Source organism: Liolophura sinensis, chromosome 8, assembly GCF_032854445.1.
Source record: "Liolophura sinensis isolate JHLJ2023 chromosome 8, CUHK_Ljap_v2, whole genome shotgun sequence".
Taxonomy (NCBI): Eukaryota; Metazoa; Mollusca; class Polyplacophora; order Chitonida; family Chitonidae; genus Liolophura; species Liolophura sinensis.
The window spans coordinates 20,291,252-20,318,726 of record NC_088302.1 but is presented as its reverse complement, the minus strand read 5'-3'; the positions used below and the strand labels follow the sequence as shown (position 1 = coordinate 20,318,726).

Here is a 27,475-nt window from a genome sequence, read left to right as displayed (position 1 = left end):
TGCTGCTTCTCTGAGACAACTTACCGAAGGCAAGTAAGCCACCCCGTCAGAGCCATTATACTGATAAGTCAACCAGTCGTTGAACTATCCCCTTCATGTTGAACTCCAAGCGAGGAAGTTACAACTTCCTCTTTTAAGGTCTTAGGTGTGACTCGACCAGGAATCGACCCTGGATCTTCCCCTCTCGCAGTGGACATAATACTTTGAAATTTTGCATAAGCAACATATAGAGCTAAGAGCTTAAACTAAAAAACGGGCCTATAAATGTTCCATATTTTTTCTTGTTTTAATGTGCTTTTTATTGCTTTTCAACATTGTAATAAAAATAAAATGGCATTGCGCAGACGTGTATATGAAAAAGTGAATATATAGGCATATCCAAATCGAAGTACATCCATGATTTCGCCGTAACTGTGGTCTTCATGTGAGTAAGAGTGAGTGAGTGAGTGCTTGGGGTTTAATGTCGTACTTGACAATTTTTCAGTCATATGACGACGACATGTGAGTAAGACACTCTTTAAGTTCTTTTTAATGGTTGATTGCAATAGACAATTGTAATTTTAAAAAAATGCATATCACATCTGTTATCAACAAGTTATTGAAATGAGAAAGTACAAAATTTGCAAATTTACTTGAATGACCAAATATGTCGGCTGTGTTTTAATATACCTATAGGCCTTTTCTGATGGTTCGCAAAGGACTTAAATTACAACAATGGCAGTGAAATTAGGAATGAATGATTATGGCTTGACGCCACATCGGCAATATTTCAGCCATATGGTGGCGTGGTGAAATTAGGGTAAATGTGCGGTATCATGGACATATCAAAGACAAAGCCTAGGCCAAACTTTGTGGGCGATGGCAATACACTTTACAGACATATTTTTCAGCCTGGAATTCTCGTATTTAGCAGATAGCTGTATTCTTTCATCAAGTAATCCAGTTGTTAATTGTTGCCTTCTCTTGGCTTCTACCCTCCAAAAATAATAAACACTGTATTGATACAAAGGAAGATTTACACATAAGAAAGATTTGAAAGGTCGCTATTGTCTTTTTATTGATACTGCCGGGGAGGCATAAATAAATATTCTAGGCCGCAATCGTTTTTTCGTTAAATGACCGGTGCTAGACGATCCAGGATATGTGTTGTTCATCAATAGGGCTAAGTTTCCAGACTACAGCACTGGAGCACAACAGGGGGCGCTGTACGTCAGTTTTGACAAGCAGCGGAAGCTACAAACCTCCTCTGAAATCCATGGAGGATGAAGACAAAAACTTCTAATTCTCACATAATGAGTGCCCCGTACGTTATTCGCCAGGAGGTTGGTGGGAATGCACATATCATCTATAGGCTGACAAATACCATGGGGTGAGAGATAATAGTTAAGAACTTTTCAATACGTGTCTGAGACTGACATGTTGGTCATTGGATTTTATTTTCACAGATTTCACCTTGCACACTAGCGCATCAGTCATCACCAGCTGATTTTTCCACTGCCCAAACATAGACGCATTTGCGGGGACAGTAACGGTGTCAGTAATACTGAGATCTACCGAAGTTTTCCTGCCACGAAACTCCAGTCCGAACCAGTCCTTATTTGGCGGGAACACTTATTTAGTATTTGACGTTTACTGGTCACACGACAAACGTCAAAACCATTGATCAGTAGGCTCTAGGGTCGCGATGTTGGACTAACACAAGATTTGAAAAAATCTCCTAAAATTTAAAAACGTTCAAAAACCATAACGCTTTGAAGGAAGTAATAAACCTGAATGTACCGATATTTTCTTTACATGCTTTGATTGTACGAAAATACAGAAAATTCTGTTCAATGGTTTAAACGGAAACTGTATGCCTAGTCTCTTCTTAGCTCTATATGGCTGTGATAACGTATACTATCACAGCCCTCTCTTTTTCCCCTAAGCTTACCTTGAACACCTCTGTACTTCCCTTGCTGGCTTTAATATACTACTGCTGGGCACCAAATAATTTGTCTGTCCGTAGTCATAGTCGTCTCAACTATCAATTCCAGTTAGGTGTTCCCATGTGTCATCACTAATAAATCCACACAAGCATGAAATTAGTGGAAACTGGATAAATTCTAACTCCAACCACCATGTTTGAATGCATACTCCTCACAGTGAAGCGAATCATGTATACAGTTATCACTGCCACTATTAGGCCAGTTAGACCTTTTGACACGCATACTGGATAATTGATTATGATCGGTCTCACCAGTAATGACATAGAGGAAACCCATAATCAATGTTGATGAATAAAAAAAATCCTCAAACAATTAAAGAGTAGATTAAACAAGATGTATAAAATATATTAATTGCTAGTGATGTCAGTAGTTATATCCCATGCATGGGGTGTGAGGAGTATGCATTCAAACATGTCAGTCGGAGTTAGAATTTATCCAGTGTCCACTAATTTCATGATTGTGTGGATTTATTAGTGATAGCACATGGGAACACCAACCTGGAATTGATAGCTAAAACGACTATGACCACAGACAGACAAATTACATGTATTTGGTGCCCAGCAGTAGTGTGAATGATAAAGCCAGCAAGGAAGGTGTTCAAGGTAAGCTTATGGAACATGACAGGGCTGTGATAGTATACGTAATCATAGCCCGACAGAGCTAGTCTCTTCTATTCTATAGTCTCTGTAGCATTGTCAGTCATGGTAATTTCTTGCTTGGCGTTCACCATAAGTACATAAACCAAGTACTGGTGTGACGGTTTCAGTATTCTGTAACTGAAGGAGTCGTTATATCTGAGGTCTTTCTACGTAGAGTCTTTGGTCCAGTAGAAAATGTTCAGTTTGTAGCTGAAGCCTCTCCTAATGTTTGGTATGTACTGATTCCTCAATTCATCTGGCCAGTAGAAAAGTTGGGTCATGTTACATTGGTAGAGCATTTTTTAACTGTAAAAAAAACTTTCAAACTTTACCATCATTCTTCTAATTTTTGGGACACCTAATCTGCTTGTTTTAAGCAATATGCATGTAATAGTAGCAGGAATATTTGGTTTCTTTTTTTCCCATGTGCTTAGTACATCTAATGACCAGCATATTCATATGTGTACTTTCCCCCAAAACTAAGAGAGAAATGTAATTTTTTGCTTTCAGCACTACTTGTATTTGTCCTAAAAATTAGAAGAAATGGGGTAGCGGTATTTTGAATTTTAGGCCTTGCTAAAGTAGAAGCTGGCTATGAATAAGAAACTGTTGACAAAGAAGTTCAATGAACAGGGTACGGTCTATTCAAAAATTTGAACGGCTGTTATTGGTACAGGAGGGTTTGTCTGTCATTTTTAACATCTTTGAAAAGAGGATGATGTGGGCATTCAGTGTATACCAACGTTATGACTGTTTTGAGACCTAAAGGTACAATGTAAGTGAAAATTTCCTCATGAAATCAAATATGACCAGTGCCCGGTTCTGGTCAGTGGAGCCAGGCTAACTTGAGCTAATTAAAGCTCAAACAAACCAATCAACCATAACTAAGCAGTATAATTTGGAATTACATCTATACTGATGCTCCTTGATAAACTAAGCCATTGTGTGTTCTTTCCCCATCAGTTTTGATGTTCAGTTCATTTCTCATTGATGCTTAGAACTCTTCAGCCTTTGCCTATATCAAAAAAGGGACATGTAAACCTGCATGCAAAAAATTACGTTTGACATGTTATAAAACTGTGTTGCACGATTACTGGTGGGTGGATTGTTCCACCTGTGCACTTCTTAGTAGTAACATTTAATGTTGTGTAACTGTTGGTCTACAACAGTTCCTAAGATATGAATATGCCTGAATATGTATATTATCCTATGGACAATGGAGAAAAAGAATTATATGGTGTGTTTGACTATATAATTGTATACATGTACATGCCTGTCAAATGACCTAAAGTTTCTCATTGCTCCAAATGATTGCTCATTTTGCCTGATCCTTGCATTTGTGAAAGCTGTGTTGGTTTTTGAGATGTTTGGTGACGGTGTTACTATATCCTACTGGAAATATGTCCATTACACCATCAAAAGTATTATCGTATGAGATTTTTGGCCTCTTACAAAAAAAAAAATTATGTCATTTACCATACATGTATGCACTTTGATCACATGTTTTTGATGTGCATGTAATACTGTATCCAGATAATACAGGTTATCACTGGTATAATAGATTACCATACAGCTCCAAGATATGAAGATCAATATGATGTGTTCACATAACAAAAACTTGTGCTTGAAATCCATCATCTTTATGTTAATCACCTTTCTTTGTTTTTGTATACGGAGATATGGCACGGTAAAGTCTAATCCAGAGCTGGTAATAGTTAAGTTAATAGGATTTCATTTTCAGCTTTTCAGCTTTTGACAGTTGAACCAGTTTGTAATTATTTGAATAGCATTGCATTATTTTGCTTCAACACCAACAACTTTTTTTGTTTATTTTTTCTTTGCCTGTGGACACATCTTCACAAGGCCAGCATCTGCTTGTCGACCACAACATTACATACGTGTCCATAAAGGTGTATACATTTATAAAGTTGTTTGAATGGAGCTAAGGCTCACAAGATGTGATGTCATGAATGCGGTGTGGTCTTGGTGTGTGGAAATTCTGCTTAAAGGATGTTGACCATTGTACACAGAGGGCTTTCCTTTCAATGGACATTCATTAATCGGCTTCTCATCATGACTCCTTGAATCAAATTCCCGTAAAAATCTCTTAAAAAAATCACATTCAAATTCATGTTTTCATGACAATAGTGTATATGTACATTGTTTCACATCATCAAGGTTAGTATATACGCATTGAAGTCTTGAAGCAATTTTTTGTAGTACTGGATTTGGACTTGATCCTAGTGAATCCATTTAGATTCTGGTAAAAATGAAGAAAATAAAGCCCTGACACATAATTGTTATTGTACCATCCAGTGGAAAATGGTCTTGCCTTGCAAACTTGGAAATAATATTTTTGTGCTGCGTGTTTTTTTTAACTTACATAGAATTGAATAGTATTCCTACACAAGTGTTTTAGGCGTACATGGATATTATGATGTGAAGATATATACATTGTCATATGTGTAATAATGGATGCGCTAACATGGCGCTGTATACTTTGTATAGGTTACATGTATGTGTTTTGTAACATATAGTCATTCTCAAACACACTACACATGTCATACAATGGGCGAGTCTGAAAACAGTGGACTGTTAAACTGGCAATTAGCCACTTTGCATGTTGAATGGCTGACAAGGTGCAAGTCTCCCATATGGTTATCTCCACAGTAACACAATTTAGAGTGTCATAATACCCAAGAACATCCTTTTTTGTATGCATGGCAAGTTTGTTTTGTGAATGAGTCTAGATCTGTTTAACCATGCTTATAGAGTTGCAGCATTTAATATTGCTTTGATGTTGACATACCAGGGCCCAGTTTGACGAAACCATCGTAGAGTTACTTGCAGGTGATAATGGTGGCATAATGTTACCATAGTAACGTTGAAGTACTGCTGAAAGGGCTTTGTGAAACATGGCCTTATGTACATGTGTTCATGTCTGCAGACGTAAAAAGGAGTTTTTAATATACTGTTTTTCACCTGAAGTTTATCACTTCTCGAGCGACATTTTTTTTTTGCCTGGTTCTAATTGGTTTGAAGGGAGGGCAACTAACGATGTTTTGGTGACGTTTAATTAATTCCATAATAGAAAAACTTAAGTTGGCTTGAAAAATATCTTTTTAGACCTATATATGATTCTAAAAGTGCATTTTTATATACCAAATTTTAGGTGAAATACAGTAATCTGTATGGTTGCCTTTATGTACTGATTGTGGCGAAGTACTGTATATGTGTTAGTTCCACATCTAAACGTACATACAGCAAACGTACAATGCTTTTGTGGACAGAAGCTTACGCTCTTAGCAGACGTCGAGAAAAAAACTTTGCAATGTACATGTACCTGTAGTTGAATTAGCTGACTCTTCCAGAGTGCCCACTTATATCAGCTCTTGTGAAAGATTTCTGCATAACTGCGCTTTTGAACTCCAAGAAGTAGCACGAGGCCCCTGGGAGGGTGATTATCAGCTGAGAGAGACCAGATAGTAGCTGGAGTGTGTGTTGTGTTGGTAATTCCTAACTAGTTTGGCCTGAGCACATCATGTATAGAGAAGACCCTGAGTTCGTGGCCATACACACACCTGTTCATGCATTAGCTTAACCTAGATACACCGCTCTGGGGTTAATCTGTCGCATACTTAGTACATGTATTCCTCGTATGCTGATTCAGTGTTGTGCTTCTCAACTTGTCATGTAACTTTTTGCTTCATTCTAAATTAACAGTAAATGTAACGTCTAATGAGCATCTACGCTGTCGCCGCAATGGAAGCATTGTCTGTGAGGTATGTTCTTTATGTTGTAGATTGTCATAATAGTCGTGAGGAACCTATCTATTTGTGGGTATATGTATGTGTAATATGATCAGTGTGACCATGTGCTACTCGTTCAATATGTCTTAATCCAAGAAGGTGGGCGTGTCAAATCATAGACGAGAGTGAGACTTGTAAGGTCAACAAAGAACCATGAGATTATTTGGTGTTCAACAATACAGTAGAGGCTTTTCAGTAATGCTTGTTTTTCAGGTTAGCTCCTGTTATAATTATACCATGTGTTATCATGTGTAATTGTACTATGTGTTATAATGTGTAATTATACTATGTGTTATTATGTGTAATTATAACACATCAATATATAATCAGGATTCCCGCAACACAGCCTATGGTAACTGTGGACATGAAAACAAATTATGTTCGATGTTTAAAGAATACGTGTATAATCATTAATGTGGTAACACATTATAACACCATGGTATATAAATCAGGTCATGGTAACGCATTATAACATCACGGTATATAAATCAGGTCAAGGTAACGCATTATAACATCGCGGTATATGAACCAGGTCATGGTAACGTATTATAACATCATGGTATATGAATCAGGTCATGGTAATGCATTATAACATCACGGTATATGAATCAGGTCATGGTAATGCATTATAACATCATGGTATATAAATCAGGTCAAGGTAACGCATTATAACATCGCGGTATATGAACCAGGTCATGGTAACGTATTATAACATCATGGTATATGAATCAGGTCATGGTAATGCATTATAACATCACGGTATATGAATCAGGTCAGAGTAATGCATTATAACATCATGGTATATAAATCAGGTCAAGGTAACGCATTATAACATCATGGTATATAAATCAGGTCAAGGTAACGCATTATAACATCATGGTATATAAATCAGGTCAAGGTAACGCATTATAACATCGCGGTATATGAACCAGGTCATGGTAACGTATTATAACATCACGGTATATGAATCAGGTCATGGTAATGCATTATAACAAAATGGTACATGTATATGAACCTGGACATGGTAATGCATTATAACATCACAGTGTATGAATCAGGTCATGGTAACACATTGTAACAAAATGGCACATGTATACGAACCGAGTCATGGTAATGTATGATAACATCATGGTATATAAACCAGGTCATGGTAACGCATTATAACATCATGGTATGTGAACCAGCTTATTGTAATGCATTATATCATCAGGGTATATGAACCAGGTCATGGTAACGCATTATAACATCAGGGTATATGAACCAGGTCATGGTAACGCATTACCACATCATGGTGTATGAGTCAGGTCGGTAACACATTGCAACAAAATGGCATCGGGTCATGGTAATGCATTATAATGAGACGGTATGTGAACCAGGTCATGGTAACTAAAAGGCATTATCACACCCTTTTACATGAAGCAGGTCATGGCAATCATGGATGACATAACCATGGTATACTCTTTGTAATCAGGTTCATGGCAACGCATTATTACACATTGGTGTATGAACAGGGTGATGGTAACACATTGTAACACCATGGTACATATATATGAAACAGGTCATGGTAATCATGTATTATAACACCATGGTATATACTTTGTAGTGCACATTATGACCCATTATACATGTAACATTGTGGTGTGGTCAGGGCCATACTAGAACAGTATATCAACTTGGTAAGTATGATCAGGATCATGGTATGAAATAATTTTTGTGATTATTTAAGTAATTTTCATAACAAAATATTATTAAATTTGTATCTGCATGTGTAGTTGCATGACCTATTGAGTACTAAAATTTAAATTAACCTAATACAGTTATATATGAATATCATCACAAATGTCTGATTGGAAGAGACCTGGAGGTGTACATGTATGTACCTGTACTTTGTCCTTACCTTTTTGCTGGGGAGAACAGGCTGGAACTGAGCAGGGTTAATCAGAAACAAGGGGCTTTGTGGGAGCCAGTCTGAGGCGTAGCCAGGGCTTGCTGAAGATCGCTTTAAACGATTCGTCTGTGAGGACAGGCAAAATAAACAATGCCATGTACATGTAGTTGGGTCATGATACATAGAATTTACCACAGGCATACGTACCAGCAACCTGTGGATTGTCACAGGTTTCCCCGGGCTCTGCCCGCTTTCCTCCCACCATAAAGTTGGGCGCAGTGGTGTAAGTGAAATATTCGTAAGTACAGTGTAAAACATCAATCAGATAAAGAAATAAATAGAATTTACCACAAAGTAGACAAAGGTTTTAATTTTCCATGATCCACAGTAATAATGTACAACATTTCTACGTGTACCTGTCACGTGTTAAGGCTGCATACATGATGAAGTACATGTGCATAAAGCAGTGGCAATTTATTTCTTGACAAGTGAAATTGATAAATGTACATGTGTACATTTATGTACATACGTGTGATTGTGTACATAATTTGTTGCCAAATAAGTGACTGTGACTGTTAAAGATTTACACAGGAAACACATTTGTCTACCACAGTTATATGCTGCTAATAACTGTAATATCATTTCAAACTTAGAAGAGGTAACTGTAAGATGACCTAGAGAGTTTTAACAACTTACCTTTGCTCCTGTTATTACATAGTTGATGCCTGCGAACATTATTGCTATGTGAGCAACATGGAGATTTTTAACTCCTGCAAGTTTTTTTCTTTCGAATATTCCCCTCTCTTAATGTTATCAGGTAGAAAACAATACACTAAAAGCACAGTATTATAGTTGTTGACAATTAAACAGTCAATTTTCTTGTAGAACACCTCTGCCTTCACCAGGGCATTCTCACCAGTTTGAAATCCAGTGTTAAGAATGTGCAGTAGGCGACAGCTAGTTAATACAAACGTTGAACATACCTACCTGTTACTATTTAAGTGCGGGGAAAGTCTGGCCCAAGCCGTCCAGTCCTTCCCAACTAAGATATGTGACCGTTTCACCGTCTTCACCTTCTCGTTATCTACTTAGAACCGCTGATATCTACATGTGTGGGTCTGGTTCTGTTAAACCATCTACCAATTGCAATCGATTAGGGGGACAAGAAAATACATGTACTGAGGTCTGTCTAAAAATGGTTTATTACTATTACGCAGCGGAAATAAATTTATGAGAGTGTTTAAGTACAAGGCTGTCAAATTTAAGGTATACTCTCACACTCCCACGCCTAGCAAACAAAGTCTAGGTGTGCTGTAAGACACACCTGACATAATCAGAAATCTGGGGAGAATGAAATACTATCACTGAAGGCTGAACTGCCCTGTCTGTGGAAGCCTTCTCTGGAACAAGGGGGCCTCCGTGACTCATTTGGTTAGCGTGCTAGCACAGCATAATGACCCAGGAGCTTCTCACCAATGTGGTCACTGTGAGTTCAAGTCCAGCTCATGGTGGCTTCCTCTCCAGCCATACATGGGAAGGTCTGGCAGCAACCTGCGGATGGTTGAGGGTTTTCCCCGGGCTCTGCTAGGTTTACTCCCATCATAATGCTGGCCGCCGCCGCCGCCGCCGCCGTATAAGTGAAATATTCTTGAGTATGGCGTAAAACACCAATCAAATAAATACATAAATAAATCAATGGAACAAGTTATACTACCCTCAGCATTGGATTTGATTTCCACTTTCCACTAGTATTATTGGTTCCACAGTCTCAATCAAACATGCTAGATTACACACATGTACTCTACATGGAATTGCATGCTCCAGTATTTTCTGAATTCATTTGTATTCTAATATAAGTTGTGGTACTGTATATATTATTTGTGACGACTGACCAATCTACATGTGGTGGTGATAGTGGTGGGTACAGAACTAATTTGTTCTCGGGACATTGATTCCTTTCACCATACATTCTGTGTCTCCAGGAATTTGGGTGTCACAATGCTTCATTGCTTTTGTGTGTACTATTGACATTATGATAGGGTGAATTATTAATTGGTTAATAAATAGTTAAATAATAATAGTTACATGGTTACTCAGTGATAGCAGGATACGGAAATATATGGTGTCATTAACCCTCATATAAATCAATTGAACACAAATGATGATGTATATGTAATTCGCTTCAGTGATATAACTAACCAAACAAAACCATACTATAAAGTTGGTTGACTGGCAGTTCTGGTTGAATGGAGTACCGTAACCACATATGTATCTATTTTTTATCAAGCATAATGCTTCTTTTTAGAAACCTGTATAAACTGTGCATTAAGTGCCAGATGTTAATGCATGTTATGGGCCACTGTAGGAAAAGTTACAGTGGATGGCAAGCACATAGAAATGTGAATGCATGTTATAACCCATTTTTAAATGCTTGAAGTGGATTTGGACATGCTGGTGTCTGAAATATGCTTGACTACATGTACATGTGTACGGTTTAGACTTTAGGACTAACGTGGACATACGCCTCTACTAATACATGTTAACATAGGTTTTTTTATATAAGATACCAACATCTGCAGATTATTACTGGTACATGTATGCAACTAGACAACTTAACATTCAAAAGGAAGCAAAATGATAAAGGGATATTTTACATGTAAGTTTGTCCTTTTGTTTCTTTGCTTTAGAAAATCTCACTGATAAAATGCAGCAAATTAACATATGAAAACTAAAAGAGGTAAACTGGTCATGGATTATCAAAGTTTTTTATGTCAATCTTTGCTTCATTTATAATTTTGTTTTTGTCCATCATGTTTAATTTATCCAGGTTAATTGCCTTATGGGCAACTCAAATAACACATCCATGTGGATCACCTCTCAGTTGTCTCCCTTTATTCTGCCTGCACATGCTACATGTATGATAGCTCATTTGATTCAAGCTTACCCATTCTTAATTATCTGCACTTATATAATGGTGGTTAAGGTTGTACATGGAGATGGTGATGCAGAATTAACAGATAAATGATTGAGTTACCAATTTAGTATCTGTTAATCTCCTCTTAATGCGGCCACATGTGGGAAGGTCTGTCAGTAACCGGCGGATGGTTGTGGGTTTTCACCGGGCTCTGCCCTGTTTCCTCCCACCATAATTCTGGTTGCCGTCGTATAAGTGAAATAATACTTGAGTACGGCGTAAAACACCAATCAAATAAATAAATCTCCTCATAAAGATGTGTACGTCAACTGAATTATCCTTTAAAGTGCTGGAAAACATAGGTTATTGGTTCCTTAAAATTCCTTGAATTCTTTTCAGTGTTTGGGAACCCTGGACTTCTTTTTTTATTCAGTTTTCTTTGCACACAGTTCTGTTTCATATTTTCAGTGTCTTCTCTTATTCTATTTATGGATGATCTGTGTTTTACGAGGAGAAGCTGAAAAACTCTCAGCCTTAGGGACCATGAGTCATCTTATCTGCTCATTGTACATTAAGTAATTAAGCAGGCCCTTATCAAGTATAAAGAAAACTACATTTCATTAAGATCATTATGCTCTTACTGGAATGAGAAACATCACCATGTCTGACAAATCTTTCCTCAGGTCAAGAACTTCTCAGCCTTCCATTGTACATACTGCAAATCTTTGATGATTTTCTACTCTGCCCACAGTTTTGTTTCATCATTATCTACCCTTACTCTATTTGACGGAATCTTTTATGTGGGAATGTTAAAGTGTTAAATCAGATAATGGATCAGAATGGTTGGGTACAACATGTATCTTACATTATACAATGTCTGTTTCTCTTTTCCTTGTTTTAGGAGCTCTTAAACAGAAAATCATACAGTAGTTCATGCCAGGAGGTAAACTAATTGATTTTTAACTACATGTGTATCTGGGTCTTATTTATATGTCTGCTTTCTTTCATTGTATCATTTTAGTTGTTTACATCAAACTTGGTTGTTTGCACATGGGTAACAAAAATCTTTTCTCGGGGTCTCACTCCTTAGTTGTCTCCCCTTATTCTGTACTGGCATATAAATCTGCGTGTGGTGTACACTGCAGCTTGTAGTTGAATTTATGGGTATGGATGCAATATTAACATTGGCATTAAAATTGCTAAAATATTAGCTTATTCAAAACTTATGTACACAATTCCTTAAGCACCAATGTCAGTTTTGGTGAGGCATTATTTTATTCTGTGCGCATAACTTTCTCTTGCAGAACACAAAGCTTTTTCTCTTCAGTTTTAACTGGTTTCTTATTGGTTTGGGAAGATTCACAAGGTCAGCAAAGGTTAGATGTGCATTGTATTGAAACAAGTTCAAAGTTCAAAGATGCATGTATGCTGGTAAATGTCAAGAAAACTGTTTATTATCAATACATGTATAAAGGATGGCATGGCTGGCTCGGGCAGCTAATGTGTCACCCACTGACAGCAGCTGAGTAACTTCTAACAAATTAAATCACATGGTCAACTCTGGTCCAGCTCTTTCTGGTTTGGCTGTTGCTTTAAGTTTAGTGTACTAGTATGTCCACATCTACATGTCTAATTTTCCATGTCTTTAGTTTCCTCCACTAACAAACCTAACATTCTATACTGCATACATGTATTTAAGTCTAGGCTTGAAATATTTCACTAGTTGTATTTGGCCTTAAGTTTGGCATATGAAAATGCACTTAGGAGGTACATAAAATCCTTAATTAAAATGACACCATTGAATTTTTTTTTCGGATAAGAAATTAATCATTCACAAAAAAAACTCTAAAAAGTTCAACTTACGGTGAAATACCTTAATTTTGAACAGATTTTGAAATTCTTGAAAGAATGCTTTAATACAGAATACAGTTAGTCCTTCAAGCAAATTTCCATAATGCATGGATTATCAAAACAGTGATCATATTAAGTTCTAATTCTAGATAAATGCATGAGCAAAGTTGAAACAAGATGAATGAATGAGCAAAATAACTTTGTCTGTGACATCGTGCCATTTTCCTAACCATGCTACTATGTTACTAGGACTTGTAAACATTAGATCTGTGTACATACAGAGCATGTAACAGCCTGCCTGTTGTACTTAGAACCTTAATCATCAAATTGACACCTCAGCATGCATGTAAACGTATATATATGTATCCAAATTTCTCAACCTTTTCGCATATGAAGTAGCAACTTTCAGTGCAATTTATGCACATTTTCTAATTTGAGTTACATGTTTTGGATTGGTTTATTTCAGGGATTCACAAAAATATAATTTTATCAGTGTACACAGAATAATGTCTTCAGAATATGTTTGAATAAGCACCTTGCAAACATGCGAAAAAGGTTGTAGAATTATAGAAGCTTGTTAGCCATACTATTAACTTAAAGCAGCACTAACCTGATGTTAGAACTTTTCCATTAGGAATATGAGCTCATTCTCACCAGGTGTTTCCTGGTAGATTATTACCTATTGTGGCATCTTAATAATGTGGTATTTTGATCAGGCAGCAGAACAATTTTGTACATATAACACTATTTTTCTGTGAAGCCTGGATATACTGTATATGTGGTGGGCGTAAGAATATATCCTATATAACTAGCCCGAGGTTCTTAGTCAGGTAATTAATCTACATGACTAGCTTTGATAAATATTTTAAATAAAATTAAATCCTCAATAAATGGTTACAGATTTTTTAAAAAAATCTTTTAGTTACATCGGCATCTACAGATAACATGAAGTTTTGATTTCTTAATTTCATTCCTTACAGACATTCATTATGGCATTTATTATTCATCATTTAAAAATATCTTCAGGTTCTCTTTTTCGGCATGATTTGGTTGAAATATTTCTGATGTGTCCTTAAGCCTTAATTATTCATTCATTCTGCTTTGCTTTTATCTCCTTTTTTTTCAATAAGCCATTTGAATATTACATCTTCATCTTCAATGCATTGCATTATTCTTGTTTGTTTACACAGCTTTAAATAGGTAAACCATGACCAAAATGGACAGGTAATTAAACCCTTTTCTTTTGTTGTATATATTTTGTTGATATACATCTATAAGGAACAGCTTGCAATTACTTATATGTACACATACTTTGACATAATTTTGAGGCGTAATATGATATATGTGTATACTTTGACATCATATAGTATTTCTAAGAATGATTAATTGCAACGGGGTTATTCTGCAGCAGAATTCACCAGCATCATTATGTATTGCTGGCGTGTAAGTCTTCAGTCTTAACACAGATTTCAGAACTTTTGTCTCCTAATTGCGGAAGCAGGAACTATTCAGGTTTGCAGCAAAAGTGCATCAGGTAATACTGTTGATATATATATATATATATATAGATATATACACACAAGTAAGATTTGTTGGCTGTGATTGAAGGGTGGAATTTTTATACCTATTCTCATACTTCTGGTGGTCGGGAAAATTCTACTAGATCATACATGCAATACAAAATGATGCCTTTAGAATGTGTGGCATTACATGTTTATAGTGTGGAGAGATGTTTTGTAATAATTATACATATATAGGATACGCACAATGATACGGAAGGTAGATGTAGATAACCTACCTGTAATGTAAAGAGTGCACTGATTCACCTGGCTTTTTCAGTACCGTAGCAACTTTTTTGTGTATATAGTATCTCACTAACAGAAGTGGTGTGAAACACACAAAACACCCTTCTGTTTGATCAAGATTTTGGCTTGGCAGTTTCATACGTGCCGTTGTGTCAGACTCAGGTAATGTAATGTTAATCTTGATGTCTGTGGTGATCTCAGCCCGTGATAGATAGGACGTGCTTGTGACTGATACACTTCAGTCTGATCAAAAGATTTGGTGTGAGACAGGATTATTGGCTGTGTTTGTTTGGTACCGTCTACATGGTATAATAAGCTTACGCTCTGCGTATTGCCCGAATTATATTGCAGAATTCAAAAACGTACCATGGATCTGATCTGCAGAGCATGTGTAATGTGACATGTTTGTTTCTAAGTGTACGTCACGACAATAACAGTTATAGTAATATCAGTATTATGTAATTCATAGCTTGCCATGGTAGCTTTTCTTAAAATTTGCCACAGAGCTGACTTTTGCAAAAAAAAAATATAGAAAACTATGTCCGTCTTTACTCGTTGTACGTTTTTCATCTTCATACAAAGTAAGCGAGACTAAAACTGGTCCAGACTAAAGGTAATACATGTACCTACCAACTTAACTACATGCATTATTAATGTAGTTTTAAACAAGTGGCATTGCCTCCGTCAGCGAGGGGTTTAGCAAGCAAGCAAGCACTGTGCAATGACCCAGGAGCCTTTCACCAATGCGTATTCTATGGCCGTAAGTGGGAGGGTCTTCCAGCAACCTGCAGATGGTTGTGGGTTTTCCCTGGGCTCTGCCCTTTTTTCTCCCATGATAGTGCTGGGCGCCATCAATAAGTGAGATATTTTGGAGTATGGTGTAAAACACCAATCAAATAAACAAGTAAATAAACAACTGGCCACATATCAGATATTTTCAATACTGTAGAAAATATATATATTACAATCACAAACATACATGTACATGTACCCTGAATGAAAGTTTGGAGAATGTTAATTGTTAATGACATGTTTTAATATACATGTATTTATAGTGTACATAAAATATTTTTTAAAACCTGTCATTGTACATGTACATTTATGTACGTGTAGGTTAAATATCCAAACTGATAAGATCGGTAAATGTCTTACCTTTGACAGGCAGCCAATATAAGGCAGGTTTGGTCTGTAGATATTTACCTTGATAGATAGGGTCCACCAGGCAGCAGGAGAAAGGTTTGCATATGCTGCTTCACTGAGCACTTCAGTGAATATGTAGATTGTATACAGCAGAAGTTAACTCAGGACATGCATGAGCCGTAGCAACACTCAGATGATCTCATAATATCAGACCAACCAAAATCTGATAAATAGATAAAAAACGTCTTTCTGTAGCAGTACCCGAGATTCTGAGGACTTGTTTAAGGTGCACCGATACGTTTTTTTTTTTTTTTTTTTTTTTACATGACCTATGACCTGTTTAAGATACTCACATCTATTGTACATGTTATACTATTTGGTAAGTGATATACTGTATTTTACCTAAAGTTTAGTATTTGAAAATGCACGTTCAGATAGACAAATTAAAGGCTTTTAAAATGATAGATTTGAATGCAGCACTTAAGGTTTTCTGAGGAGAAATTAATCAAACTTCACAAAAAGCTCTTAAGTGATCAATAAGGATCTTGTAAAATGTGTCACTTGAAAAATGCTAAACTTTAAATGAAGTACTGTAAGTTGTAAATGGTTAGTCTATACTGACTGTTGTAAATGGTTAGTCTGTTGGCCATAGTGTAAGGCCCTCAGGCCTGTCAATTCAGGGCATCCTGTACATGTATCTTAAGTCACACCATACCTGTGAATTGTAGAATGACTTGGCTAAAAGCCGTCAGCCAATCTATTGAACATCACATCATCATCATCAGGCCTCCAGGCATCCAGCTGGTTCACAGAGCTGTCAACCACATTTCAAATGTCTTGGCTTGTATAAGACAACCACACACCGATCATGCCTATTAGCTTAAGATCCCCTTCGAACACCTCAAGGATGTGATAGAGGGTGTCGAGGAGGGGGTGTTGCTCTCAGAAATTAAATATCAACTGTGGCCTAGTCCCAGTTACACATGTGCATAGACACGTAATTTGTTGAATCTTGCTGTTTGTAATTGATGAGTCACGATGTCTAATCACGGATATTCGTATGACGCCTGTTCTGAGGCTGTCGGAAATTGTTCACCTGTACACAGTCATCCTATACATTGTATGGCTCCCAAACTTATCAGAGCTTTTGTCACATGTTGGATTTCTAAATCTGGCTTTCACTAGAATGTCTGTTCGACCTGACCGTCTGTGTATTGGAGCATGTAAACAGTTAACTGTAGAGAAGTTTGGCTGTGGTGCTTGAGGGGAACAATAGAAAGCATGTCATCGTGCCAAAACACATTTATTGTGTCTATATTTATAGGACAGTTGTCTCGATAGTGCCCTGGTCGGTGCAGTTGTCTCAGAGATTTTGTCTGGTTCGGTATCTTTTATAGTGAGCAGGAAGCAGAGGAACTGCTTAGCAAGCCCAAGACGGCCACGTCGGAGCAGGTGGAAATGAACAATTTGGACGGCGATGGCCACTCTGCCAACTTCAAACCACAAAACTCTGTGGTCAAGTTCGACAGTAAGCCATCCCACAAGAAAAAACATGGCTCGACCAAGAGGGATCACGGGAAAAGGAAGGCTAGTAAGTCTGGGGACAACGGTGACGTCAGTGGGGACAGCGACAATAATGAATCATATGTGCAGGTGGACAGACATATGCCAATGTTCCGACACAGGAACAGCACCAGCCTGGTCCGGGCCACCATCGACATACCTGGGGAATCTCTCAAAAAGGTAAGTAATGACCACACCCACAACTATAGGCAACAGCCAGTTTGATATTCATACATCTACATTTTATTACTCACCTTTTAAGTACATCTCGACCTCTATAAATTTAAATTTTGACATTAAACTTTCTTTTAGGCACTTTATGAATTTTGGGGAAAGTTAAGGAGAAAGACTTCAAAGTTGTAAAAATGTTTTGTTTTTCTTGCTTTGAAGTTTTTAGAATTACATAACACGGTACATAATGGCTATGATAGCTGCGTGACCTTAATGTTTTAAAAGCAATGTGTAACATATTTTTAAACATTTAGGAAAAGTATCTGTATTAACAGATATAGAATAATATAATCAAGTCCTGGCTCTAATCAAAAACATCCAATAATTTTCATTGTGATATATTTCAGAAACATATTTTTGATATATGAGAAATTGCTGGAATGTTTCACTATAATACTATTGTATATCCAATTTTACATTGTAAATTTTAAAAACTTTTAAATTGTGTTGTTGTTTTTTCATTTAATGACAGCAGTTTACAAGTGTACATGAATTTTGCTACGAACAGGTCAAAGAATGCATGCAACCTGTGTCAGTTCCTGTTGGAACATTTAAGTACAGAGCAGTAAACATCTTAGAAATGCCTGTACTGACCTACTCATGTGTGATGAAATACCTTGCACCATTTGGCCCCCCTCCCCCATTTCCCACCCACCCGGATACTTCTGGTACATATAAGGGATAAATGCATCTATTCATTCTGCTGACTTCAGTATGTGTGATTTTCAATCTTGTAAAGGTACAACCCAGAAATTTCTATTACTATGCGAAAGAGTGCAAATGACTATATTTTTCTTATTTTTTAAAACTGCAATACAATTCACTCACCAATGTACATGTAGGTCAGATTCATGTACAACAGCTTATTGCTTTTCTTAGGGCACTGAACTCTTTAGATGGGTGCATTTACAAGGTTTTGGTGACATATCACCATTTAATGCGTATGGACCAGGAAGAGAGGTTTAACTGCTACATAGAACAAATAAATGCAAACAAATTAACTGAAAGTTTAAAAATCACTGTCTTTACCTGGTTTCCAGGTTATGGTGTGCGTCAAGAATGAGAACACAGCTATGGTGTAATGGGTGTAGTCTTGTTGAAATATGAGAACAACTACATGGTGTATTGTGAGCTGAGAGTGTGAGCTGACATCTGTATATGTAGGGGAAATGAAGAATAAAAAGATAACTGTATTAACGGTATAAGTGTGTAAGAACAGCTGGTAGATGTGGAATGAGTGGAATATGAGAACAGCTGTTAGGTGTAGAGTGGATAACAGGATAACTGTACTTAGGTGTGGAATGAGTGGAGTATGAGAACAGTTGTTAGGTGTAGGTGAAGTATGAGAATATCTGGTAGGTGTGGAGTGGGTGGAGGATGAAAAGGTAACTGTACTTAGGTGTAGAATGGGCAGAGTGTAAGAACAGCTAGTAGGTGCAGGGCCGATAAAAGGATAACCATACCTAGGTGTAGAAAGGATGGAGTAGGAGACTAGCCTGGTAGATGTGGGGTTGGTGATGGATAACAAGATAACTTTACTTAGGTGTAGAATGGATAGAGTAGGAAAACATCTGGTAGGTGGAGTATGAGAACATCTGCTAAGTGTAGAGTTGGTGAAGGATAAAAAGAGAACAGCACTTAGGTATAGGTGTAGAATGAATGGAGTAAGAGAACAGCTGATGAGTGTAAAGAGGGTGACGTTTGAGAAAAGTTAGAGAGTAAGATGTAAGTGAATGTTGAATAACTACATTTTCACCATGACGTTTTTGATGTGAACGGGGCATGGATGTCAAGGAGGAGATTGTCTTCCGGTCGCATCACACTTCTGGGAGTTATCAGTGGGATACAGCGATGTGGTGTGATGGCTAATCATCTTGTCCCTGGCTTATGTCATGGCTGTCCCTGCTCAGGCCAGTCCCTGCACCGCAAGCTTGTCAGACTAGAGTTGTAAGGCCTCTACTGCTAAACCACATCAGCCATGTCATAGCAAGGGAACAACTTCCAGGTGCTGTGAGCAGTGAGAAGTGTCGTGATTAAAAGCCACCTTTTTGCTGACAGTTTGTGCTCTGGTGCTGAGCAATACATCTTCATTTAAGCGTTTTATGGCTTGTGAAGTAGATTTTATGGCTATTATTTGATTAGATGTGTTTAATATAGATCCGATCTTGTCATGATTAACACTAGGAAATGTATACGTATTACATAAAACATAGCATTACTGCATCCATATTAAACTTCACAGCTTTGAAATCAAGCCTCATGTATACCTCATCTACAGTTTGGGTGAGAAATAAAAGTAAATAAAAGTGGTTTTTGGTAGTGATTGTGCCTTTTATTTTGTTTGCTTTTCAGAAACTTTACATTTTCTCAGTTTCGCGTTTTGAGTTGTGTTGCCCAATGTTTTATCTATATTGCCCCTTGTCCCCCATCCTCATAGTCCTTCTGTCTCCATTGCCCTTCCTCTGTTTTCGTTGCCCCTCCTCTGTCTTCATTGCCCCTCCTGTCCCTCTTTGTCTTCATTGCCTCTTCTCTGTCTTTATGGCCCATCCTGCCCCTCTGTCTTCATTGCCCATCCTGCCCCTCCTCTGTCTTTATTACCCATTTTGCCTCTCCATCTTCATTGCCCATTCTGCCCCTCCTCTGTCTTCATTGCCCCTCCTCTGTCTTTATTGCCTCTCCTGTCCTTCCTTTGTTTCCATTTCCTCCCTCATTTGTCTCCATTGCTTCTTCTTTGTCTTTGTTGCCCCTCCCATTCCTCCTCTCCCTTTCATTCTCTTACTGTTTCCATTTCATTAATGATTAGCTGTATAATGGTTTTATTCTGTGTTTGCAGATTAAGAAAAAGCGACAAAGGCCACCTGGACTTGGACTGAAGATTGTTGTGGTAATTTTGTTTCTGATGATTCTTGTCGGGGTGCTGGTCACCTGGTCATTCTACAAGGAAGAGAGGCTGGCAATCTTGAGCGGACAAAAGTTTCGTTTTATGGAAGATACGAGGACGCTGTACCTGGCATTTGACAGCAGTGACCCCGTGGAGGAAGGGGTATTAGGCCTGAATCTGCCAAGCTGGCAGCTACCCAAGAGCTGTTCCGATGAATGGGAGGAGATTAACAAACTGTGTTACTGGTGGAGAAATGGTGCTTCGCTCAAAGTCCTCTACTACAAACTCAACTCCATGCATTGTTACAATGTCACCTGGGAAAGTCTGAATCGTAACATAGAGCCAAAGGATTGTTACGATATTGGCATCCTGGACTGGTACGGATTGTCGGCCAATATCCGTGGGTCACATCATACCCTCTCCGCCCAAAACTTCTCTTACGTACCCCTGGTTCCTGGTGGAGGTAGGGTGCTAGGATCTGTGGTGGAGCGCTACTGGCTGGCATCCAACGGCATTGCTTTCATCACCAGCGAAGAAGACCCCATTTTGCTGAGCTGGAACAACGATTTACCTGATAAGTTCTGCATTTGGTCTTCGTATCGCCATCCTTTCTATGCAAGAAAAACGGCTGGTAATCTGTCCCACCTGCACTATACGATGTGTAAAGCAGACAATATGGAAACCACACACCTGGCCATGAGGCAGTTCTTCAACACAGCTCCGAGTCCACAGACGCCAGTTCTCCGGGATTGGCTGCGGACACCAGTATGGGCTATCGGGCCTGTTAACCTCACCAACGTCACTGAACCTTTACATGCCATGGCTCTGGATCTTATAGACTTCCTGGACAGTAACTCAACTCAGTCCTGTGGGGTGGTAGAGTTGGACTTTGGTTGGGAGACTTATTTGGGAGACTTGGCATTCAAGACAGAAGACCTGGAGGATATAACTTTGATGTTACAGAACCTCTCTTCTCATGGCTGCCAGCTCTCTTTGCCTGTTAGCCTCTTCAGTCATTTTCTCTCAAGAAACTTTGATTACTTATTGAGAAAGAATTATTTCGTTCGCGATGCTGGAGGGGATGCTGTAGGATTGACCAAGTGGCAAGGAGACCAGTTGGCCTACCTGGACATCTCTAATCCAGATGCTGTGAAGTGGTTTCTTACAAAGCTTAAGATTTTAAAGGCCAAATTTGGCATACACACCTTCAAATTTTTACATGGAGAATCAGGAATCTTGCCGTTTAAGGCGCAGTTCAAGGAGACTTTTGATCCCGTGTGGTACACCACAACGTACAATTATCTGGTGACAAATTTCACCAACACGACCTTAATGCACTCTGGCATGGGCACTCAGAACCTGCCAATAGCTATCAGCATCATGGGCAGGCTAGAAATGAGGGGGCCTGATCGATGCTTAACCGACATTATACCATCTCTGCTGACTGCAGGGATTCTTGGCTACCCATATTTGGCCCTAGACGGCTCTGAACTCTGGTCCCAGGGCATAGTGGGCGAGGATTTATTCCTCAGGTGGACTCAAATGTCCGCCTTCTTGCCTGTCATGAAAGTGTACACTCCTCCGCACGGTTTCACTCCGCAGAACTTTGAACTGCTGAAGAACTGGACGCAGTTCCACATCAAGACAATTATCCCACTGATTAACAAGTTGGCCCAAGAGGTCATGCACGGAGCACCCCTGATTCGACCCATTTGGTGGGTGGATCCCCAGGACGCTGTCGCCCAGGGTATAGGCGATGAGTTCCTGGTGGGCAATGATATTCTTGTGGCTCCAGTGCTTTGTGAGAAAACTCGGAAACGTAATATTTATTTACCCTCTGGCAAATGGAAGGACCCTCTGAAAAGACTGGACCTAGATGGTGGTCGCTGGATATATGACTACAGAATCAACCTTGAAGAGATTCCTTATTTTCTAGCTAGCTAGATATGTATGGCTGGCAGATAATCCATGTAATTATGAAGTGACACCCACCAGTCATGATGTCACACTGCCAAGTAATGGACAAGAAAACTGTGATAAAAATTAGCTTTTTTTTTCCAAAAGTTTCTTATTAAATATGTGCCATTTGTTCATATTCCTACTCATTGTAAAGACCTCAAGGTGAACAGTTTTGAACTATATGCATACTCATTTCATACACCTCACTCTTAACTTAGTTTAAAATTTATCCTTTCTCCAAGAATTACATTATTGAAACTGCTGTAAGCATTAGTTGCCAAAGGACTTGTTGGCAAACATAGCACCGAAGACTTCTCTTGAACTTACACTTGCCATTCACTTACACTCTTCAATTGTTTGACTACAGGCATTGCAAAAATAGGTGTATGGTCACACATGTTGCAAAAACATTTGTCTGACTTCACACTTGTGTACACATTGTCTAACTTTATTTGTCTGACCACATGCTTTGTGACTACATTTGTTTGACAAAACCTATCTGACTACACAGTGTGTGACTACTCATGTACAAGCTTAGAACTACGTACTGCAATACTAAATTGTCTGACTAAATGTGACCATGCTGTCACTTCATTTATCTGATGCAATGTGACCACATTGATCTGACCAAATGTGACCACACTGCGACTGCATATGTCTGACCACATGCAGTGTGACTACATGTGCACATCTCTGACCAAATTTGACCACGGAGTGTGACTACATCAGTATGACCACAGTGTGACTTCATCAATCTGACCAAATGTGACCACACTGTGTGACTACATTGGTGTGGCCAAATGTGACAACACTGTGACTAATACATGTATGTCTGACCACATGCTGTGTGACTACATTTGCCTGACCAAATGTGACCTCACTTTCACTTCATTTGTCTGATCAGATGTGATCATACTGTTCTGACCACACGAGATCAAACACGTCAGACTAGGCTCGAGCTCAGACATCTTGCTTTGTAAACACTGTTGTATGAGACTGTACATTGGAGTGTTGGCTCTCAGCCAGAACAATGTTGAGACATATGCCAAGCAGGTGGACATGGAATTTACATGCAAGTTTATATATAACTGCTAAAAACATATTTTCTGTGTATCAGTATGTTACACGTACATTTTGCATAATTTTGGTTCATTGCACTGTTCTGATAGCACTTGCTTCATCACAGTCACGCCAACCGCACAAGGGTTAAGGCATTCACATCATTCCTGTATAAACTATGTAAGGTTATGTGATAAATATCTTTATGAAAGAGATCCTGTATTTATACAAGCAACTTTTGTGCTGGAATATTGGAAAGTATTACATATATTTGTATACAGTGAAAAAGAGCCAAAGCTGATTTCCATTGCTGGGTATCACTACTGCCCATCCATTCCCTTTATTACATGTTTTATATGCTTACATAAACATGATGAAACTTACTTTGAAACCATTTCGGTTAACATTCATAAGCACCATGTGTTTCTTAGTCTTAAATTTACGTTGTAAACTAGAATACTCCATGTCACAGCAAGGTAAAGTATATGCAACTATAGTTAAAAGAAAGTAATGGTGGGTACAGTATTGAAAGTTCTGTTTACACAGTGATTTATTGTCATAAAGAGTAAACTTCTGTATATTATTTGTGAGTCCTGTACTCAAAGAATGGGCTGGTTGATTTTACACAGCAGAGTGGATTGTGTGTGATTTATGGATTATATATGGTGACAGTTTAGAGACCTGTGTGTAAATACTGAATGATAGATAGTTGACTCTCTGTGGCCATTTCATATTTATGGTTGGTGCTTTTGTAGGCAGGCCACAATCTCAATTTTATACATGTTACTTCCTAGTGTAAAAATTGTACACATATCTGGCATGTTTTGTTAAATAATGTTTAAAGTGTACTTTCATATGGTTCACTGTATACATGTACATCTGCAAATGGCAAAATCTTAGAAGTTTCTAAAAAAGTTTTGAAAGGAAATGAATATCAAAGTAATGGCATACATGTAGATGCTGAGGTTTCTCAGCCTTCACTCAGGATCACATGGGATTCATTTATAAAATGTTTATTTTGGAGGTTATTGTTTTGTATTGACAGAAACAAAATTGGATACCTTCATGAAGGACTTGAGTTCACCAACCATTGTCAATTCTCTCCGAAGTAAGATTAATCAGGTGCATTAAGGTTAAGTCAGGGTTGCTCTTTTTTATGTACAAGCGAAAAGGTTTTTTATACAGTACGTAAAATGGTGTGTGATTTTTAAAGAATTTTTTAACATTTCATTTAAAATTTCAACAAAAAAGAACTTTCTGTATTATTTGAAAAAATATTTTGATGTCCCTGTGTATGTCATTTAAATCACTGTTTGAATTGTCTACTACCCATGTTAAAAAAATCTCAGCATGGCTGTTAGAAATGCAAGGTACATATATTTTTTTTTTTTTTTTTTTTGGCAGAATTTCTAGTACAATTTACTTGGTGTACTGTATTTGGTTTGTAAGGCATTAAGGTATTTTTTGTAAGGTATTAAAATGATATTATAATCTCACATACCCATTCATGTAGGTGAACATGTATAAATATTTTTTGTATTATTTAAAATTATACTTGTATTCAGTTTCACTTATAAACACCACTTCATTTCTTCATTTAAACTGTAAATATATGGTACATAAAATGTGTTATTCACTTCTACACTTGTCAAGGTTTTTCAAATGATATTTGAATTGTAGTTACAGTATATACATGTAGTTACATACGGTTTTCATCTTCTGTATACATTATCAGTAGCAGCAGTTTTAATTTTTGATGGGACTGTGTTGTGAGTAAGGCTTCACACCTGTGAATGTTTTCCAGCGTAACATTTCAAATTGATGGGTTGTTTGTCAGCGTCCCTTGTGTGAATACGCTGGACTATTTTAAACATCAAGAACATGTAGGCTATTGTACTATTTTTAGCTCGCCTGAATTCTTTGGAACAGGTTTTTGTAAAGAAAAAGTTTGAGTTCTGCATGCAGTTTTAAATAGATAGTTGAGTTTTATTTTTAACATGCTTCAAGGTAAAAAAGAATTAAGACACCAATTTGAAGTATTTGCTGTCAGTATTGTTGAATGTATTTTTAATATTGCTGTCTACAGATTTAAATTTTTAATAGGGAGAATACTGAAATTTTTTTTTTATTGATTATTATAGGCATGAAAAATATGGGTATGGTTTTGAGGTTGTGAGATAGGTCTGTGTTGATAGATCTATACATCTATTTTTGAGGAGTTCTACCAAGGCTTGGTGCATTTGTGTCCACATCAAACAACAGTAAATGTGCAGTGTGGGAAATCTGGTTGGTCATGTGGATGGGATGTTAAAATGCATAAGCATCTTGCTGTGGCATTGCTAAACAACCCACTGATATTGAAACAGAAGCATCAGAGTGTACATGTACCTATGTATAGTGATTATCCATATTTTGCTGAAAGAGGCAATACCAGATAATTTTGTCACGGCAAATTCAACTGAATTTTTTGCTATTTTAGAATAGTCCAGCTGATTACCTTTCACAAAATATCAGTCTCATCTGTGCATGTGTTACCATTCAAAATCAGCCGTGAAGTTCCTAAAATTATGAAGCGGGTCACATTGTAACTTTTCAAACTTTAGAATCATATTAACAATATAAATAACACAGGTACCAGTGTGATATTTGCTGATAGACAATAATTTGAGCTACTCTGGTAGATACAGAAAATTTGATTTAATCAGCGAATATGGATTTTTTTGGCCAAAAATCACCTGTATCACACCTTTAAATAAAGGTGTAAAGGTTGATGTGAGTTCAACATGTATTTGGAGAGGTTAAGATTTTTTTTTTTTTTTTACGAGTATGTGATCTGTGAGGAAACTGTTCAAAACACAGGTAAACGTCACAACAGACTCTTTAAATTAAAAAATTTATAAAACAAGTTACAGGAATCGGACTTATACAACAGGGCTTATGTTAATATAACCTAGGTAGCATTTTGGATCAGTATAAGGCGGACATGCTTAGTATTTTCATTCAGTATCAATTGTATAAAATATATTGGTAGGCTTTCTTAGTTTGGTGTAGTTAGAGAAATGTAGCTCTTGAATTAATGTTACAGTTGTACATTCCAGAAAATGAGAACATTTATTTCCAGTGTATGGCTGTCAATGTTGGGCTATGTTATTGAATATAAAACTGAATGAGGAGGATAGCACAATGGCCCAGGAGCCTCTCACTAATGCAGTCGCTGTGAGTTCAAGTCCATGTCATGCTACCTTCCTCTCCGGACGTGTGTTAAACCCTGCAGCCTTGGTCACACCTGGGGTAAAAAGACGTCCCTTAATCCCAGGTCATGCTTGAATAAATGTACCATACGTAAAATTCAGCTTAGGCTATTCATAACCTGGGCTTGTCTATCTCTCACTCCAGCCAGTCAGAATCAATTCTTTATCCCTTAAAGTTTGTATTGTCCCTTCTGAACTGATTTAAATCATACACCTGTGTGTTAGCTCCTATCTTTATGGGTTTAATTACATATGCATTTGCTATTAAAGTACCTTATAGATTTTCCATGTCTGTGTTATTTTTGTATTTGACTTTCCCTATAAAGCACTATTTGTGGCACCTTGGTGACAATAAACAATCAGCTGTGCTCAGACGACAGCTTGTATAATTGACAACCACTTGTCTTCCACTAATACCGCATGCTTATCTGTACGCCACATGTGGGAGACTAGTTTGTTGGTAACTTGCCAAAGGTTAGGTGGTTTATTCCAAGCTCGCTC

The 27,475-nt window shown here is 37.6% G+C and overlaps 2 protein-coding genes across 8 annotated transcripts in view; one reads left to right on the top strand and one right to left on the bottom strand.

Annotated features, from left to right (window-relative positions):
- LOC135472436 (zinc finger RNA-binding protein-like) overlaps positions 1-16,894 on the bottom strand; it is a 44,971-nt gene extending 28,077 nt beyond the window's left edge. For 2 of the 5 annotated variants that reach the window (XM_064751937.1, XM_064751938.1), the window contains exons 1-2: positions 9,017-9,264; positions 8,330-8,446 (exon numbers count right to left, since the gene is read on the bottom strand). In XM_064751937.1, the coding sequence (XP_064608007.1) occupies positions 8,330-8,446; positions 9,017-9,055 (156 nt within the window). In that variant the 5' untranslated portion in view covers positions 9,056-9,264. Of the gene's footprint in view, positions 1-8,329; positions 8,447-9,016; positions 9,267-9,307; positions 9,703-16,090; positions 16,254-16,745 lie in introns of those variants that run through there. The other 3 variants (XM_064751940.1, XR_010444529.1, XM_064751941.1) reach the window with 3 other exon arrangements.
- Positions 1,235-27,260, top strand: LOC135472437 (myogenesis-regulating glycosidase-like). Of its 3 annotated transcripts, XM_064751944.1 has the most exons (4): positions 10,766-12,610; positions 14,276-14,309; positions 17,428-17,773; positions 20,658-27,260. In XM_064751944.1, the coding sequence occupies exons 2-4, from the start codon at positions 14,293-14,295 to the stop codon at positions 22,647-22,649; spliced, it is 2,355 nt and encodes a 784-aa protein (XP_064608014.1). In that variant the 5' UTR covers positions 10,766-12,610; positions 14,276-14,292; the 3' UTR covers positions 22,650-27,260. The 3 variants fall into 3 exon arrangements, with proteins under 3 accessions (XP_064608012.1, XP_064608014.1, XP_064608013.1); XM_064751942.1 differs by lacking the exons at positions 10,766-12,610; positions 14,276-14,309 and adding an exon at positions 1,235-1,369; XM_064751943.1 differs by lacking the exon at positions 10,766-12,610 and having other exon boundaries at positions 13,259-14,309.
- The last annotated feature ends 215 nt before the right edge of the window (positions 27,261-27,475 follow it).